Source organism: Patella vulgata, chromosome 1 (assembly GCF_932274485.2).
Source record: "Patella vulgata chromosome 1, xgPatVulg1.2, whole genome shotgun sequence".
NCBI classification, from domain to species: Eukaryota; Metazoa; Mollusca; class Gastropoda; family Patellidae; genus Patella; species Patella vulgata.
The window spans coordinates 67,308,843-67,323,046 of record NC_065879.2 but is presented as its reverse complement, the minus strand read 5'-3'; the positions used below and the strand labels follow the sequence as shown (position 1 = coordinate 67,323,046).

Sequence of the window (14,204 nt, the reverse complement as noted above, 5' to 3'; positions counted from 1 at the left end):
TATAATCTCTCTTTATATTACGAAACTGTGTTTGTCGTTCCAGCTTTCCGCCAAATAGCTGTAGGTCTTCTATAAACCGATTTAACAGTGAATTATCATTGATTGCTTTATATATATCGATGGCTGAGTATGCAAATGTTACATGTCCATCATTTTGACCTTTTTGAATTGCATAAACATGCGTCCTTCTACTGTGTATCAAGTCATTGCCATGAAAACATACAGCACATGTCCCCATTCAGCAAAACTTTATTATGCAAAAGTGATATTTGTGGACATGTAACTTTTGTCTACTGAAAGCTCATAACACTAAACAGGAACAGTGGACATATCTACGAAAGCCCAGAAGGCTCATTCCAAATTCCAAATTCCAAATGCGAAATTCCAAATTCATGTCTTACCGATAAAATAGCAAATTGGCAGCCCCCCTCAATTGAACAAATTAGAATTTATATAAATTGTAATTTTACACAACTAATTACTTCTAGTTTACCTATCCCGGCCGGATAAATACCCGTTCCAAGTTCCAGGTTCCAGATTCCAAATTCCAGATCCCAAATTCCAAATGCGAAATTCCAAATTCATGTCTTACCGATAAAATAGCAAATTGACAGCCCCCTCAATTAAACAATTTAGAATTTATATAAATTGTAATTTTACACAACTAATTACTTCTAGTTTACCTATCTGGGCCGGATAAATACCCGTTCCAAATTACTAGATTCCAAATTCCAAATGCGAAATTCCCAATTCCAAATGCGAAATTCCCAATTCCAAATGCGAAATTCCCAATTCCAAATTCCAAATCTGATCCGATTTTTGCTTTTGACTAATCAGTTAGAGTATAATAACAATATTCCAGTTCGGGTTTGCTTCGGCAGATGTGAACAGTTTGGGTTCCCCTGCTCTAACATCAAAAGTTATCTGCCGATCTGTATGAAATTTACATGCGTCATTTAAATTAGTAAAGAGAAGAATCCTATTGAATTTCAGCAATTTCTGTTTATTACTTCGAGAGTTATTGCCCTAGTTTCACTTTGTTCAACCCTGTTAATGCTCGATTGATGAAAGTTACATCCGATATGTATGAAATTTATATGCATCATTTAAATTTGTGAAACGAAAAAACCTGTCAAATTTTAACAATTTCTGTAGATTACTTCCAGAGTTGAGACCCTTGTTTCAATTTGTAGAACCTTGTGAACCCTCAAACGGCAAAAATTATGTTTCGTTGCCCGGCAACCTATCTTTAAAATGGGTCATCACATGACAGAGTACACAATAGCTCAATATTTCTTAAAATTGAACTCATTCCTGCGCATATTATATAACTAACATGGCATTATGTCCATCAAAATGTGGACCTGTTTTAAAAGTTCAATTGCATAAACGATATGTCCATATGGAACCGATTTGCCAGAAGTCAGGAACCAATTTCATTCAAATGATCATCTAGATTTGTGTAGTACCAGCCAATATATAAAATATATATAGTACATCATGTTCAGATAATTCCCTGATTTGAAATAGGAATTCAAAAGTTTAAAATGCGATTTTCTCGAAACAAGAAAAATGGACATGTAACATATGCATACTCAGCCATCGATATCTGAATCTCTTATCTTATATTGTAAAGGTTAATTCCCCTTAAGCTAAAATATTACTGTTTTGTAACGTTTATCAGATAACAAAGCTCCGATTCTACCTAAGTAACTGTGATTTTCTAAATGTCACAGAAATTAAATTTTAGAAAAAGAGGCAATTTGAAGCAATTTTTGTTAAAACCGTGCCCCCTGTTTAATTCTAACACATGTTTAATGTGATAACAGTGATTAAATGCAGTTTCGCCACCCAAGGGCGCCAGGCTTATCGACTTTGAATCATTGGTTTAACATATTAAAAATACATGTAGATAATGTGCGTCGTATTGTGTAATAATATTGCTAGAATTTTTGCTCTTGAAATTAATGGTGGCAGTATACTTCATTAATTAATATATTTGGCAAATTAATAGTTTCACACATATTCACATATATATTATATATAGTGTGTACTGAATCAACTTAGTCTGTAATTGACAGTTGACAAATAAAAAGAGTTATTTAGCCAAAACATGTGTCTATAAAATACAAACGAAATATCACGTGCATGGAAATTTTACCATTGCATCATTTGGCTTAATTTAACCACTCATGTCGTTAATTGCACAGATTCAGGGCCATGATCACACTTGATTGTGCATGATATGCATAAGTCTTATAAAAGAAATCATAGTAAACTTTTAAGTCAGACTTTCATTAGATTCCAGAGAGGTTCCATCTGAGTGCTTGTATACATGTATTCGGCTATGCTATATAAGGTTATATAGTTTTAAAATTCCGCAGATAGAAACAATCAATACCCATTGGCATAATTATTAAGATGTTGGTTTGAAGCAAATACTCAATTTAAATCAGACTTTGCACAATTTGTTTCTAGTCGTATTTGGACTATACAGATCCTTATATTTCACTCCTTAATCCTTAGTTTTAGCTCCGATGTTGAAGTTTCAAAAGCAGTGAAGCTCATATGAATAAAATAAAAGTCGGAAACTGGCAAATCTTACAAGCCACTAGTAAATATTTACCTACCATTAACTTCTGGTTCGGCTTCTGTTGTTTGCTCTTCTGTAGTTTCCGTTTGTGGTTCAGTAGCCGCTGCTTGGTCTTCAGTTGCTTCCATCGTCTCTTCAGTAACCTCAGTCACCTCTTGAGTAACTTCCGTCTGTTCTTCGGTTGTTTTGTTTTGCTCTTCGGTTACTTCCGTTGTTTCCGTCACCTCTGCCTGTTCATCGGTTACTTCTGTCTCGTTATTTTCACCTTCCGTCTGTTCGGTACTTTCTTCCGTTGGAACAGCATCTGGATTTTCATCGGTTTGTTGAACAGGTGCCTCTTCAGTTTGTTCCGTGGATTGTTCGCCATTTTCCGTAGATGCTTCTGCTGCTTGCTGTTCGGAATTTTCCATGGTCTGCTCCGTGGATTGTTCCCCATTGATTGTTTTGGATTCTGTTTCTGATGCGTCAGCCTAGTAGAAAGTAAATATTTTTATTTATTTATTTATCATTTGTTCTTACACTTAAACAAATATGAAAGTGAGGATGGGTGCATTTAGATCGTATCAAATTGTAAAACAACACCTATGTTTACTTGCCACTTCATTCATTCGTTCAAATTTTGTTTATATCACTCATGGCGTGGTTCCCCTTGTCAGTAATGTAGGACGGGGGCCAAAGAAGGACAGCTGTCTAGTCGTTCGGTGAGACGAAAAATCGTGTACAATTTGACGTGCACGTTAAAAATCCCATGACAGTTGGAATTCGATATGAGTAGGCCGTAGTGCCGCTGTCCGGGCAAAATTTCCCTAATAGCACACTGTATGGCGTATGCCCGTCTTTATTAGCCCAGTTCGGAGCAGAACAGTATAGGACGTTAAGCCCCATTTCATACCATTTATATATCTTTTTCTGAGCTTGTCGCTTTAATTTAAATAAACTGCAATTATGGCCTGTGTTTTGAAGTGATAATAAAGTAATTGAAAACAAAATCGAACGCCAGTGTATAATCTTAACTAATAGCCTAAGTGTTCATAAGATAGTATCAAGCATTTTCTAGTCCTTTCAATGAAATAGAGTACAATAGCCTGAAGTGTGTGTTTAGGCGTTTAATGGTGTTTATTGCGTTTACGTTATAATAAAACTCACATATAGTTCAAATAATTTGCTTTCTTCGAAGGGCGTTTTCCATTAAAATTAAAATATCTATTCGCGTTGATCCAATTTTTCTATTGTCATTGAATCTATTAGAGTGTTTTTAAACAGCTCAAACTGTTTATTATCAGTTTAAACTTTTGATTTGCTGGACCTACCAAGTACTATATTGTAAATTATGTAGGTCTACCATTAGAGTGTTTTTAAACAGCTCAAACTGTTTATTATCAGTTTAAACTTTTGATTTGCTGGACCTACCAAGTACTACATTGTAAATTATGTAGGTCTACCATTTCACACAAAAATGTCTAGTCGTTTGGATGGGATAAAAAAAAACTAAATCAAGTGTATTAGTTATCGTGCACCATTGACAGCTATAATTCAGTGAAGAGTTGTCGGAAGCGCCGCTTTAAGGGAGATACTCAAATATAGTCAGGGGCAAATAACTCGACAGAAATGAAAAATCTCTCCTATGTCCCTTTCTTGGATGGCCGAATGGTTAGCACGTGCGCGCTGTATCATAAGGCCTGTTGAGTCAACTGGCGTTGTTTGGAATCCCCGGTTGTAAGTGACAAGGAGTAGGGGCGCCTGCCCAACTCGTGGGTTTTCTCAGAGTCCTCCGGTTTCCTCCCACTGCTAAAGGCCCCTACGCGCAAGCGAATTAATGAAATAAAATTAAACCATATGTTAGTCCCGAAATGACCTCTCTCTCTCTCTCTCTCTCTCTCTCTCTCTCATTTTACCCAGTATCATCTTCTTTAACCCCCACCTTTCGCTGTCGGAAGTTAAAAGTTACGTCTTTTCAATTACATCCATGGTATAATTTCTTGTTGATCGGGCATGCTGGTTAATCTGATACGCCCCCCCCCCCCACACACACACATATGATTATATTTATTTAGATATAAATGCTCCATTTTTATAAACGCACGTGGATTAGACACCAAACGTTTGTGAGCCGCATTTTGTTGCATATTCTGTATATATTGCCTATTATTCACATACCTGTATCATTTACTTGATAAAGACGAGAGTATTCTCGTCGAAACGTCGCTTAGTATTAAACTCAGTAATTGTGTATCCATATAATTGTACCTTGTGTTTACATTCAATCACTAAATGCCAATCAAAGAAGGGTAAATATTACGTATTACTGTACGAACCCCTATCTATTCACAAATACAGCGTTCAAAAAAACTTAATTTATTTAATTAATTACTCCCAAAGTAACGTTATTGTGAATAAACCAGGCGTATTATTTGAGAGGATTGGCACCCCACTGAGCTTAACTTAATGCAATTCCCAAAGCAATAGTTTCTTTTTTAACAATTGATATGATTAATTATTATTTTGGCGGCAACTTTAACCATTGTCTCACAAAAATATTCGAATATTCGCATTCAATTAGTTCTTCAAGGCTATATGTACTGTTTTGGGGGATATATTATTTGTTATTTGATGTCAGTTAAAACGAATGGAATTTGATCAGGATTGTTGTCACAATAATTTGTGTACTATATCAACTAATATTCAAAAATAAATTGACAGATATACGGAAAATAATATTTATATAATTCAAATTTGCTAGAAATCTGAAAAGCACCAAAATGAATGCGAACATTGTTTAGTTAAACTGAATCAAATATTTGAATAATAAAATCAGCATTCGATGCGATCACTATATCTCGAACACATGGTAACGAAAATACTAAATGAAAAAGTCCAATTTCATTGCCTATCCATCCAGGGATAGCTCTGTTTTATTTAAAGTTCCAAAATCCTGCAATTGTAGGTAGAATTCTTGGTGAAGTTTTCAAAGTTCTGATAATTGGATTGGTTAAACGATGCAAGTAATCTGTATTGCAGACATCTCCCTATGAAGGTTACTGCCAACAAAAGATAAATTTGAAAACTAAACAAATGAAAATAACACGAAACGAAGTTTGAATCATTAAATCATTATGTAAAGTGGGAGGCCAACGATTTTGAACAAGGTTTCTATAAATTTTAAATATATATTTAGAAATAATCTCCCCTGTAACACACGCAAAAAGGAGTGATGTAATTGCATCAACATGTTCACTGCTCTCGACAGTAAGCAGATTTGGTGTAAGTTTAGCGCTCAATTTGGTTCACTCATCGTCGTTTGGTCGGAAATCGAACGACCGATACTTATATCGAATTCTGACAAGAGTTCTTTTACGTGTACGACGTGTATACGGGGCCAATGAATAAAAGAAAAGATATAAGAAAAACTTGAATGGAAGCACAATACAGTACTGGTTTTATTTCAACCAGATTGACAAACTGTTGATTTGTTTACGTTGTCAATGTAATTGAGACATAAACATTATTAAACATTTAAACTGACAACGCCCATTTTACATGATGTCGTTTGAACAGTTATTAAATATTGACAATTAAATGAATGTATAAAACATGTATTATAATCTGCCAACGCCCTATATACTACAGTATAAAGGTATGTATACAACTTGTATTATAATCTGCCAACGCCCTATATACTATAAAGGTATGTATACAACTTGTATTATAATCTGCCAACGCCCTATATACTATAAAGGTATTGGACATTTATTATGAATATACCATTTTTGGAGAGTTAAAGGAGGTGGTTCTTCTATGTTTACGGTAAATAAATACATACACAAATGAAAATACGTCCAGGTAAAAGAAACCCAAACACTTTTATTTCTCCATTCTCCGCGAGTTCGTTAGCTTAGTAGGAGCATTAAACTCTGCATTAAATACAAAATAAATAGCATCATTAACTATGGACCAGGAACCGGGGAAGACGTTTTCTTCAAGTAGTGACGTCATATCAAAAAAAAAAAAACCTTCAAGGAACATGCATGGTCAAGTTGCATGTTGATTATTCTTGAATTAGCGAAGCCTTGGCCCTTTTCCGGGTAGCGTCGCCCCTAAGAAGAAGAAAACAAACAAAATGAGTAGCGCTTGCGCCCCAGCTCCAAGCAAAAAAGAAACCCTGATTATCCGAAGAGATTTTAAAATTCTAAAGTACAAGTACACCGCGAACAAATAAACGTTCTCGTTTTATATATATATATCGATTATTATTTCAATAATTTTGCTATATTTCCTTCTGTAAACCTATTAATGACCGATGTTACCCCATGGAAATCAATAATAATAACATGTTGGCATTAAAATAAATGATTTGGAACGCAATGATGGAGAACGTCAAACATTGTGATGAATTAGGACATGAGGGGGTGGATGGTAATGGTTAGTGTGTGCGCACTGTATCATACATGAAAGGTCTGTCATTGAGTCGACTGGCGTGATTTCGATTTCCCGGTTGTACGTGACCTTGTGGGTTTTTTTCCGGGTCCTCCGGTTTCCTCCCACTGCTAAAGACCCCTACGCGCATGCGAATTATTAATAATAAACAATTTGTGTAGAGCTGAGTGCTCCAGCTAACAGCTGCTTCACGGTGCTCTTCTCAATTAAAATACATACACTGTAAAATAAATAGTTCTAAAACATTAAAAAGTCAACATGTTCATAGTTTAAAAGCACGTTTAAAAAGTTCTGTTTTAATATTTCTTTTAAAAACAGCAACATTAGTAGAGTTTTTTTTTACATGAATAGGCAATTCATTCCACACGTTAGCAGAGGTGTAAACAAAAGCCCGTTCACCAGTTTTAGTTTTTACTGTAGGAACATGTTATATGGGGTTAAAAGTTCATTAAGATGCCAATGAAGGTTTTGAAGTACTGGAGTATTTTTTTCAGATTGTTTAGTTATAGAGACGATACGTGCAGCTTTGTTCTGAATTTTCTGGAGTCTGTTTATATCTGATGCTGGTAATTGGTATAGAATTGCAGTAATCTAGTTTGGAGAGAACAAAAGCGTTAGTTAACATTTTAGCGGTATCTGACGTTGTAAATGATCGAAGTTTACAAATATTATTGTAAGGATGAAAATTTAAAGACTTGCAAATAGTAGAGATGTGACTTTTCATTTTAAGATCTTTATCAAAGTAAACTCCAAGATTTTTTAACTGATTGAGAGGATGTGATTGTTGAATCACCCATTTTAACGGATTGAGAAAGAGATTTTCTGCTGACCTCTGTCTTATCATCATTTAATTTAAGGAAATTAAGATTCATCCAATTTTTAATGTCATCTACACAAGCCTCAAGTTTACAAATGTCGGTGGAGTCACTCGATAGGTTTAAAGCAAGATATAGTTGTGTGTCGTCAGCATAAAGATGAAAGTTAATTCCATGTTTTCGGATGATATCGCCAAATGGTGTTGTAGCAATAATATTTTCTGTGAGCTGATAGTGAAAAAACTTCCATCAGTCAAGAGGTAGTTGACAGGCAACCGGGTGTGGACACCTTGCTTGATACGGTGTTTACTGGAAGTGGGTGGGGCTTGTCTATGTGTTTGTTTGTCCAAAGCGATCGCCATTGTTGTTCTACAAATTTAAAACAATTATGGCGGTCGGTTAGGGCGTTACCTTTTTTTAATTTAATTATTTCTGTAGTTTTGTAATCGGAGTTCAGCTTTAAGCCATGTATATTAGAAGTAAAAAAAACCCCAGATGCTCTTTGTTTTCGGGTCCCTTGATAGCGATGTAATACTCTTTTATCCAAAACGTAAATAAGACGGTCGGAGTAATGGCGATCTTTCTTTCCACTTTTTTTAAACCTAGGGCGTGCAATTTTTGTCTATTAAATTTTATCCAAAATCGTCTGGGAAAGTTCTTTCCCCCTTTATGTATTATTCATACTAATCCAATATTTAACCTCTAAAGAACTGACACCGAAATGTTGACGTTTTTAGAATTATATCTCTGAATGAATGAATGTTAAATGACGTTAATCATGTCATATGTGAAATAGTCATGAATATATTTCATATATATAGCAATCTGATTCTCAACAGGGAAATAAATATCATTAATTTGGTATAATAGCACATTCAAAATATGTAATTATCGAAACTCCAGACACTATTTTGGGTTAAGGCATTTTGCAGAGAATTCGTTAAAATCCTCCAAAAGGCTTATATTTCAGCAATGGTCTGGTAGAATTATCTTGGATTTTTAAATGCACACTAATTGAACATGTACGGTTTAAATTTGTAATCAAATCACGTCAAGTCAAATTTTCTGTTGTTTCCCTTCACAGATTCAACAAGGGTACTCTTTCAGGGACATTGCTTATTGTGATGATTGATATTGATTATTCTATAAATTGATTATTGATTATTGTTTTAATTGGATATTATTTTAACATTAAGGTATTGATTAATCTGCTAATTGTGTATTGATTAATCTGGTTATTGTGTATTGATTATTTTAATAATTGAGTATTGATTATTTTAATAATTTAATATTGATTATTTTAATAATTGAGTATTGATTATTTTAATAATTGAGTATTGATTATTTTAATAATTGAGTATTGATTATTGTAAAATTAAATATTTACTATTTTAATATCGGGATTTTTGTTGTTTTAATTATTGAGTATTTATTATTATGATCACTGAGAATCTATTCTTCTGATAATTGGATATTTATTATTTTGATCACTGAATATTGGTTAATTTCTATTTCGGTATTGGTTATTTAAAGCTGTATTATATAAGAGCTAAATCTACCTATTGCAGGTCTAAATTCTGGCTTCAATTGTCATAAACTATTTGTAGATATATTTAATTCACATGCCAGGGCTATAATCAACTCTCTAGTCCATCGCATGGCTGAGATTTAAATGGAATGAAACACGATCGCCATTTAATAATATTAAAATTTAATAATGGATAAACAAGACTTACGGTTGCTACGATAATAAACAAACTACGCTACATCTTCAAACACCCATAACTTCGCTCAGAACAAAGCAATTTGAATAAAATTTTCAATATATTCATTTTTCATTATCAATATCTATTAACTGCTATAGTGAGAACTTTCAGCTCTTTAATTAAATCTTACATAATAAATATTTTATGATTCGGCGTTGATTAGTAATCAAATACTACAATGTCTCAGTTTGGTCCAGAAGCCTTCATACTTGATTCTTAGAATTTCAGGTGGATATTTACGTGCACACAGAACCTGGAAATAATATTTGCTTTCGAAACATTGAAATTTTCACTCGTGCTAGCAAAATAACGCACACTCTTTAGTAGAGAATTCTAATAGTTACAGGATATTTCTTTATCGTCTATCACTTAATGGCAATGTAGCCTATATGCATCTCTTGGGAGTATACAGTTTCTGTAAAACATGCTAAACGAAATATAATATAACTTTATAACCCTATTACAAGCCATTAATGTACATATCTTAGATGTGGTTAGAATAATACTATATTTTTTTTACATCCCTTTGCAGTCGTTGGTCTTAATCAAATATCAAGTTGATATATATAGAATCGTTGTAAGACAGTTTATTACAGTCACATCAAGTTTCTGTGGTTTGTATACAGGTTAAGATGTATTTATTGTGTTGTTAAGACACGGTTTTATTTATAACTCAGCTAATCTCAATATGTTAATAATACCTTGTCTATGGTTTGTATGTCTTATTCACGGCTCAACTTAATCCAAGTTTGGGCGAGACGTTGTAATTGTAACTACTCTAGAAAAATATGTAGATCAAACAAGAGAGAGAGAGATGGTGTGTGTGTGGGTGTGGGTGTGTGTGGGGGGTAATATACTTAAGAGAGCAAGAGGAAATTAGCTGTGGGCTAATATATATAATCATGGTATATTTCAATAATAACATCCATTTCCCGGATCATGTAAAACTGTGTGCAAAGATAGCGTGTTTAATGTTCATGCAACGGAGTTATTAACCCTTGTCGGTGCACGTGGGGTCTCCGTGGACCCCATGCACATGTTTTATAGTGTTGTGTAATAACTACTGGGCACTGCTTTTTGAAATTTAGTGACTTTGTCTCCTATACATTTTTACACGTAATGAAGAACTCGGTATTCATCTGCTTCCCACATGCAGAGTTCTGTTACATGCAAATCAGGCCCAACGCTTGAAGGGAACAAGGGGTCCAATCGGACCCCTAACTTAAACAACTCAACGTAGGGATTTTGCTAATGTATTTGCTGCCTAATACCATATTGCGTATGCCAGAGTATTCTCTCTTTTAGCAGCTGCATGTTACAAATACCAAAAATTAAATGATGAATTCAAGATATTCAATGGTTTTTGTATCAAGCGTGAATTGCCATTTTAACCTCTTTATCACATAGTATACAAAGTAGCAATTTTGTGAGAATTATTAAATCTTTTCCAAATGTCACTAAAATGTTTTTGTAAAATAATTTAGTTGTTTTTCAGTTGTCAAATATGAAGGCAAATAAAAACTAAACCGCTGCCTTTTAATTCAAATATATCTGTACGTAAAAACTTTGAATTATAACTGGGGTCCATATGGACCCCTGATACCTGCTATGTGATTCTCATAACGTGAACCCACAAGGGTTAAATAAAAGTTGTTTAATTATTTCCTTACGAAAGATTAGGATGAAAGTGCACCACTGTAAGAGTCAAATTACGTGTATTAGACATTACAGCTAATCTTAACACTGTTTGAAGTCTTTCTCGTGTGTAAATGTGTTAGAGACTGTGTGTCTATATCATCTACAAACGATGCAAAAGTCAAATTAAGTAACAAGGCCCTCTATATCATACCGACGAAATCAAGGGTGTATATTTTTTATTTAAAAATGCATTATGTTAGAGCTAAATCTGCCTATTGTGTGTGCGTCTTTATTTTGGCCTCAAATATTATATAAATTACCAATTAAACATTTTTTCACATGACAAGCCCATAATAAACTCTCTAGAACATTGGATGGACGCGATTTTACATGGATTGAAACACGATCACCATTTAATAATTTAATTTAAAAATGAATAATGCAGAGTTGGTAACATGAACTATATTGTGAAAACTTCAAAGACCGATATCTCTACTCAGAATAAGTTAACGTGGCCGAAATTTTAATTATTCATTTTGAACTATTATAGAAACAACGGTATTTATCTAAATCTTACATAATGCATCTTTAATTGTTAATGTTAGGATCGGCACTTCTCTGTTCTGTAGGAGGAAAATTAAAGCTTGATTAGTTATATTTCATTCAGACGGAGCATAACTACATTAAACCGGTGTAGAAAACTAGTCGCCCAAACGGAATAATCAAATTACATAAATCATTATGGCCATTGAATAGATAAGCTCCCCCACAAAGATCTTTACATTCTCGTAATTCATATAGTAGTGTTGATTCTATTCATTCATTGTTTCAACCACACACATTCTTGTATACCATAGATTATCTCCAAGGGCGTTACAAGTTAATTCACTTAATAAATGAAATGAGCTTTAACTTCCTACTATTCTGCACCAACCGGGATTTCATTAGTTAGTACATATTTAGGGAGCTCGCATAACGAACAAACTACTTTGGCTGTTCTGGAATTCCTTTTCCATGGAATCAAGTGCAACTCCGCGAGAAGTATGATAGCTAATAAACGTTATTTGTACTTTCGTTGGGGGCTTGTGTGGTGAAGTGGCTTGGTCTCGATCCTAAGCTTGTACGTGACAAGGAGTTGGGTCGCCTGACCAACAGAGGTTTTCTTCCGACCATTTGGTTTCCTCCCATTGCTGAAAAGACCGTTACACGCAAGCGAATCGTTGGAATGAAAATGTTCCATGTTGATCCCGAAATGACCTAGTTTGTGTCTGTCATTGAGTCAACTGTCGTGGTTTCGATTCCTCGTCTGTACGTGACAAGAAATATGGGCGCCTGTCCAATACGCAAAAGCGAATTATTGAAACAAAATTGAACCATATGTTCGTCCCGAAATGACCTAGTTTGTGTCGAGTGGACGTTAAACCCCATTTATCTCTTTCTCGCTAAAGGACATGATGGCCCATCTATTTCTGTAGAGATAACGCTGGCAGCTAGTAGAACCACAAGTCACACTAAATACTAAAATTTTAAAGTGATTGAACCTTGGCGTGGACTGAGCAGAAAATATCTTCGGGAATATTTTAAGACCGGTACATATACTATTCAAAAAAAGTAGGGGATATTTGATTTTGGGGGCATAATACTAAAATATGCAAATGACTACGAAAAAAGTCACTATAGAACCTAACAGAAGAAACATTTCCAGTTACATGTGACGCCCAAACGCACCAATAGCTACCGCATGGAATGCAGGTGATGCTTGGGATCATCATGGGGGTCCAACCCAAGATTTGCACGACTCTGACTTTGAATGTTACAGTCATTGTGGCATTGAATTCCAGGGTGGAAACATCAGTTTAATTGTTTTAGTGACCAGAAAACAAATTTTGATATGCGTCGGCTTACCCAAAATGAAAGGTTACGTGCCCTTGGCATGCTACAGATCGGCACAACACAGGCGGTTGTGGCGCGGACGATGAATGTTTCTCAGTCTGTCATAAGCAGGCTATGGTCCAGATACCGTGATACACAATCTGTACAGGACAGACCACGCTCAGGTCGACCAAGGGCGACAACTCAAGCCCAGGATCGATTTATCCGTACCTTGGCCTTGAGAAATCGTGTCATCACAGCAAATCAGATCAGCGCTCGTCTTCAAACAGACACTGGTGTGAGAGTGAGTGGCCAGACGATTCGGAATCGACTGCATAGGGGTCACCTTCGCGCCCGACGTCCTCGCGTGATCCCTTGTTTGAGAGATCATCACATTCAGGCAAGACGTCGTTGGTGTAGGGATCGTCAACACTGGGATAATCGACGCTGGAGCAATGTGATGTTTTCAGATGAGTCAAGGTTCACTGTTGATTTTTTGGACAGACGTAGGAGGGTGTGGCGTCGTCGAAACGAGCGTTTCCAAGACGTTAACGTCATCAGACATGATCGATTTGGGGGTGGTTCTGTTATGGTGTGGGGAGGCATCACTGTTGCTGGAAGAACGGCTTTACATGTTGTTGCAGGGCGTGTTACAGGCAAGTACTACCGGGACAACATCTTGGCAGTCCATGTTGTGCCGTTCGCACGACGTCATGGCCGCCGTTTCATCTTCCAGGTTGACAACGCTAGATGTCACAGGGCCAGGATCGTTACAGGTTACCTCCAACAACAGAACATCACCACATTACCTTGGCCAGCACTGAGTCCCGACCTCTCCCCCATCGAGCATGTCTGGGACATGCTTGGACAGAGGTTACGTCAACGTCAACAACGTCCTGCCAATGTCCAAGAACTTGCTTCTGCGTTGCAACAGGAATGGGACAATCTGGACCAAAATGACCTTAGACGTCTCATTTGGAGTATGTCACGTCGGATCAATGCTTGTTTGGCAAACAGAGGAGGATTTACCCGTTACTGACTTGGTTGTGATGCTGTGGTAACTTTGTTGTTTGACCCCGGGTATCA

General features: G+C 35.7%; 1 protein-coding gene across 1 annotated transcript in view; it reads right to left on the bottom strand.

Annotated features, from left to right (window-relative positions):
• LOC126820554 (uncharacterized) overlaps positions 1-14,204 on the bottom strand; it is a 56,411-nt gene that overhangs the window by 29,285 nt on the left and 12,922 nt on the right. Inside the window, exon 2 of the mRNA XM_050548587.2 lies at positions 2,631-3,063. Coding sequence (XP_050404544.2) covers positions 2,631-3,063 — 433 coding nt within the window. The remainder of the gene's footprint in view (positions 1-2,630; positions 3,064-14,204) is intronic.